At 43.6% G+C, this 5,191-nt stretch overlaps 1 protein-coding gene across 1 annotated transcript; it reads left to right on the top strand.

Annotated features, from left to right (window-relative positions):
• Positions 1–824: 824 nt before the first annotated feature.
• On the top strand, positions 825–4,623 carry LOC115382324 (diencephalon/mesencephalon homeobox protein 1-A-like). The gene is made up of 5 exons (XM_030084048.1): positions 825–892; positions 2,661–2,828; positions 3,011–3,189; positions 3,496–3,955; positions 4,162–4,623. The coding sequence occupies exons 2-5, from the start codon at positions 2,675–2,677 to the stop codon at positions 4,578–4,580; spliced, it is 1,212 nt and encodes a 403-aa protein (XP_029939908.1). The 5' UTR covers positions 825–892; positions 2,661–2,674; the 3' UTR covers positions 4,581–4,623.
• Positions 4,624–5,191: the final 568 nt, after the last annotated feature.

Genomic DNA, 5,191 nt, shown 5'->3' with positions numbered 1-5,191 from the left:
GCCGCCAATTTGCATATCATTTAATCAAAATGTGGTAATGACTCGTGAAACAAAGGTTTACATTTGACAGGGTTTCAGATTTCATTCATATTTAGCATTTGGTTATATTCGCCCAATAAATAACTGTCGTGAAATTATTGTGTTATGAACTGTAGAGGCATAACAGTTAAAGAACATGCCAAAGACGATACTGGTATTTAAAACAAAAAAATACAAAACTGATAAAGGAAATTCACTTGCTGTTCTAATCAGAAACACTCGCCAACATTAATTCTGTGGGGTGATTAATAAATGCAGACACTACGATAAAGTCTCTTTGTGATTTTAGTTTGAAATTTGCACCAAAAAAAGTTATTTTATTAAGTTGTGCCATTTTATTAACCTGCGTCGAATAACAAACATTTAGAGCTCCAAAAATAATGACAGGCTGCATAACATTTTTTTTTTTCTCGCTGTCGCATTAAAACCATTATTTTATCTTTTCATCCACAACAAGAACAAGTGCGGCGGCAGCTCGCGCAGTAATCGTCCATAAAGTGAGCATTTAACTGTGGAGTCGGAGGGGGGCGGGCGTGGCGGCGGCGGCGTCCGTGGCAAAGTAGGAAAGCCACGTGATTGGCTGACAGGCGCAGCGGCGGGGTGTCCCGGTGACCCCACCCTGAGCACTTAAAGAGGCGGATAGGTGGAGGCTCGGAGTCCTCCCGAGCCCCAGAGAGGAGAGCCGGAACGTCGAGCGCACGGACGGGAATACTGTGAGGATGACAGCTGAATGAAAGCAGAAAAGGTGACCAGGATGCGCCTCTGCCTGCGGATTTCAGAGCAAAAGATTTGAAACAGGCGAATAGTGAGCTGCTGTTGGAAGTATATTTCACTTGGTGTCACAGAGAGAAAGGTAAGTTTCATTATCCAGATTGGAATCTTTAGAGACTGTTGTTATTTTTTTATTTTTTTTTTTAGAAGTAGATATAGTACAACTTAGCCTACTTGACTTTATTTGTTTGTGCATGCAAGTTTGTGCTCGTTTTTTCTTCAGTTTTGTCTTCTTTTAAACTTTCGGAAGAGACGGGGCGACTTGCTCTGATCAGGAAAACTTTCCAATGTCGCTCACAACACAGACAATATATAAATTGCTCATATTTTTATTTAGGCGAGAAACATCTCAGCAATTTTTTTATGCTTTCAAATAACTTCATGTTGAGATTCACAATGAATTTTCAGAACGCAAATGTGCTAAGTCGTTGCCGTGCACGAGAGAAAGAGATCCTGCCTCAGGCTAGTCTTTTGTAAAGGCTATTACTCATAAGTTCACGGCAATTAGCGAAATTGGGGATAAATCAGAGCCCGAGGCATCTGACATTGTCCACAAAGAAGAACACTATTTTGACTTCTTTATATAGCAGATTAAAAATAAAAATAAACAAGACAAAATGAGTAGATTACATGTTTTAAGCCAGAAGAAACATTCAACCCCCCCCCAAAAAAAAACAAACAAAAAAAAAACAAACAAATAATAAAAAACAATGGCTTGTCTGAAAAGGGGGGATATTATTGATGCAGGTTTTCTTTGCACACGCGCTTACCCTGTGGCCTACCTTTCACGCCTATGATAAATTAATGACCGTGTATGGTTCGAACCTATTTACACCCACATTAAACGGGAGCCCAATTGGGGATCCCATGGACATTTCACGGAGGACCTGTCACGCGTCTCCCCGTCAGCCTCCGGGCGTCTGAGGCTGATCGCAGAAATAAAAAGCCCTCCATCGCAGCGCGCAGTGTGTGAGCGCAAAAGAAGTCTTGTCCCGCATCTTCTTTTACTGCATTTGACTTCCGCGTGAAACGGTCCGAATAAACCTGCAGTATATTCTTGAGAATTGAATAAAAGCAGGAAATTATTTATATTGCGTGTGGAGAAAGTTAAAAACTGTGGGGAAAGTTTTTTGTGGATGTCTTTTGCGTTGATGGAAAAGGACCTATTTCCTCTTGTCTAAACAACAATAATAATAATGATAATAACAATGATAATAATAATAATAATAATAATAATAATAATAATAATAATAATAAATACTTGAATTTACAAAAATATTAAGCAGTTCAGCATATCAGAACAGAACTATAACTACATCTATTATCACTAAACCAGTCAGTTTTTTAAAGTGACTTATTTTTTCCTTTCATTGCTAAACTGATTCGATAAATTATTTAATCCATTTCCTTCAGTACACCAAAGTTATAAATCTGGTAAATTCTTCGACTCTAAAATAAGGCCTATAGATTTTTTAACTGAAAGATTCAGACAAATCCTTCACTTTTGACATTGTTTTCATTAAAAATACTTTTGTCTCTTTTTTTAATCGATTTTCAACTGTAAATTTTCTACAAATAAATAGTTTTTCTAGAAGATTATGCAATTCTACTGCATGTTTAATGCTTTCCTCATAATTCTCCATCTAGTTAAAATCGTATGAAGTCATACTTTTTCTCCTGTTTAGTATTTCTGACATAAAACAAGTAAATTAATTCCCTGTTTGTCCTTCTTGAGTTTCACCTGTTGCCATTTTATTTTTTTCCGGCCATAGCAAACCAGACGATACAATTTAAACACACTGAACTTTATCGAAGTTTTGTGTAAAATAAATTGAATGATCCCTCTGCAGACAGTTTTCCGGCCATGCAGCACTACGGGGTGAACGGCTACTCCCTCCACGCCATGAACTCGCTGAGCGCCATGTACAACCTCCACCAGCAGGCGGCGCAGCAGGCGCAGCACGCGCCGGACTACAGGCCCTCCGTGCACGCTCTCACTCTGGCAGAGAGACTGGCTGGTAAGCATCAGTTGCTTATTTCAAACTCATTCAAGTGACTCAACAAGTGCACTTAGCGATTTATTAACAACCGTAAAAATAGTAATAAAAAAAAAAAATGTCGGATGCGCACCTGCTTGTGGACCTGACCCTTAAATTAAACTGGTCGCGTTTCTTGTTTCTCAACGGCTGCACATTTCAAGACATTATTCTTGAGGCCCGCTATGGCTCCCAGCACCGAAAGCAGCGGCGCAGTCGGACGGCCTTCACCGCGCAGCAGCTGGAGGCTCTGGAGAAAACCTTCCAGAAGACGCACTACCCCGACGTGGTGATGCGGGAGCGCCTGGCCATGTGCACCAACCTGCCCGAGGCCCGCGTGCAGGTAAAAACAAACAAGCAAACACACAAACAAAAACATTATGGACAACTCCTTGAAAGTCAGATCTTAGAATGGAAATGGCAAAAGTAAATGTTGAAGGGGTCTTTAATGGATTTGTTGAGGATGCTGTATCTAAATTCTGCCTATGATTGTCTCTTTTAAGTTAGGTTTGTGAGCTTGACAGCTACAACGTGACATTTTGAATTATAATGACTGAAAAACAATTCCATTATGTGAACATTTGAAGGCTTAAGTTGTGCCTTTTGATGAGTTTATCTGAGCATCTCTCTCTCTCTGTAAATGTTCCAGGTCTGGTTCAAGAATCGTCGGGCCAAGTTTCGCAAGAAGCAGCGTAGCCTGCAGAAAGAGCAGCTGCAGAAACAGAAAGAAGCATGTGGAGGTGCTGATGGCTCAACAGAGGACTCCAAGACTGACCTCACAGCCACCACCAACACCACCAGCAGCACCAGCAGCACCCTGGCTCCCGAGCCCCGTACTCCCCCGCCTCCCTCCTCCTCATCGTCCTGCCATTCAGAGACGGAGCGACTGGCGGCACCAAGGCCCCAGTGTGGGGAGATGAGTGTGGAGGTAAACGTCACCTCCCCTGAGCCGTCAGACAGCGAGTCAGCAGTGGAAGATAATGCTGACAGGGAGGAGGACGAAATGAGGGGGGAGATGAGGGTGAAACTAAGAGAGGAGACTCAGGGGGAAGGAGGAGTGCCGGCAGGGAGAAGCTCCCCATCCTCCAAACGGCTGAGCCCCACACCAGGTAAAAATATCTTCTTCTTTTTTCATCCACCATAGTGTGCTTTATGTATATTGGCGTCCTGTCATTTTTATGTACATGAAATGGGAAAAAAGTTCTGTGAATGTGTGAAAATGCTGAATTAAATGACATTATCAAGTGAATGAGGATGAGGCACTATTTACAGCTAAAATGAACTAAGGTTGGCGTCCTGTTTCGTTGGCTTCCAGACTCTCCTCTGAGCTCCCCTGCCTTGCCGTCCTCCAGCAGTGTGACCAGCGGTTTGGCACAGAGCAACTCCTACGCCTCGTCTCCTCTCAGCCTCTTCCGGCTGCAGGAACAGTTTCGGCAGCACATGGCTGCCACCAACAATCTGGTGCACTACCCGTCCTTTGACATGAGCACGCCGTCCTCTCTCCCCTACCTGGGCATGAACGTCAACATGCCTTCCCCCCTGAGCTCGCTGCCCTGCCAGTCCTACTACCAAACCCTGTCGCAAGCCCAGCAGGTATGGAACAGCCCGCTGCTGCAGCCGGCGCCAGGCGGCCTCCCGGGAACCCTCAACAGCAAGACCACCAGCATCGAGAACCTCCGTCTGAGGGCCAAGCAGCATGCGGCCTCGTTGGGACTGGACACACTCCCCAACTGAAGCCCGGGATACCCGGTCGGGCCTCGAAGTGAGGGCTGCAGCTTTGACTTGTGGACAGTAAATGTAGGAGGTGACACGGACGGCTCAACGCAGAAACTTCGCCCATCGATCAAGAACCCAGACGCTCATGAAGACGTTTTTCAGTTTGTCAAGTGACTGTGACAAAAGCCATTGAGGAATCTGATTAAATGGGAATTAATTTAATCAAAAAATGTGTCAGAAAAATGGATGAGAAAAAGAAGCACCTTTCAAGACAACAAAACATAATTTAGACCCGTGACTTTAGCGGTCCCTCACTTACGGTTTACGGCCCCGGGTTTTCAGCTAGCATATTTCCCTTCACCTCCTCGCCATATGTAATATGTAAATGGAATATTGTTAAATCAATGTTGGTGATCACTGCTAAGATCACACAGAAGCAAAATCAATACTACTGCTGAAAAGACATGACAAAAACTGAAACGCCAAAATCCCACCTGGACCGCCTTGGAGCGCCGTTTTCTTTGTGGTTAATGTTTGTTAACACCCAGTTTTACCAGGATTGGATGCTCATTCTAATTTGATCTTCCGCTGTAAAAATAGAAAGTCCTGAGCTCCACAGCTGATGGGAA

Source organism: Salarias fasciatus, chromosome 23 (assembly GCF_902148845.1).
Source record: "Salarias fasciatus chromosome 23, fSalaFa1.1, whole genome shotgun sequence".
Classification (NCBI taxonomy): Eukaryota; Metazoa; Chordata; class Actinopteri; order Blenniiformes; family Blenniidae; genus Salarias; species Salarias fasciatus.
Note: the sequence above shows the minus strand (reverse complement) of the source record. Positions and strands in the feature narration are given on the sequence as shown.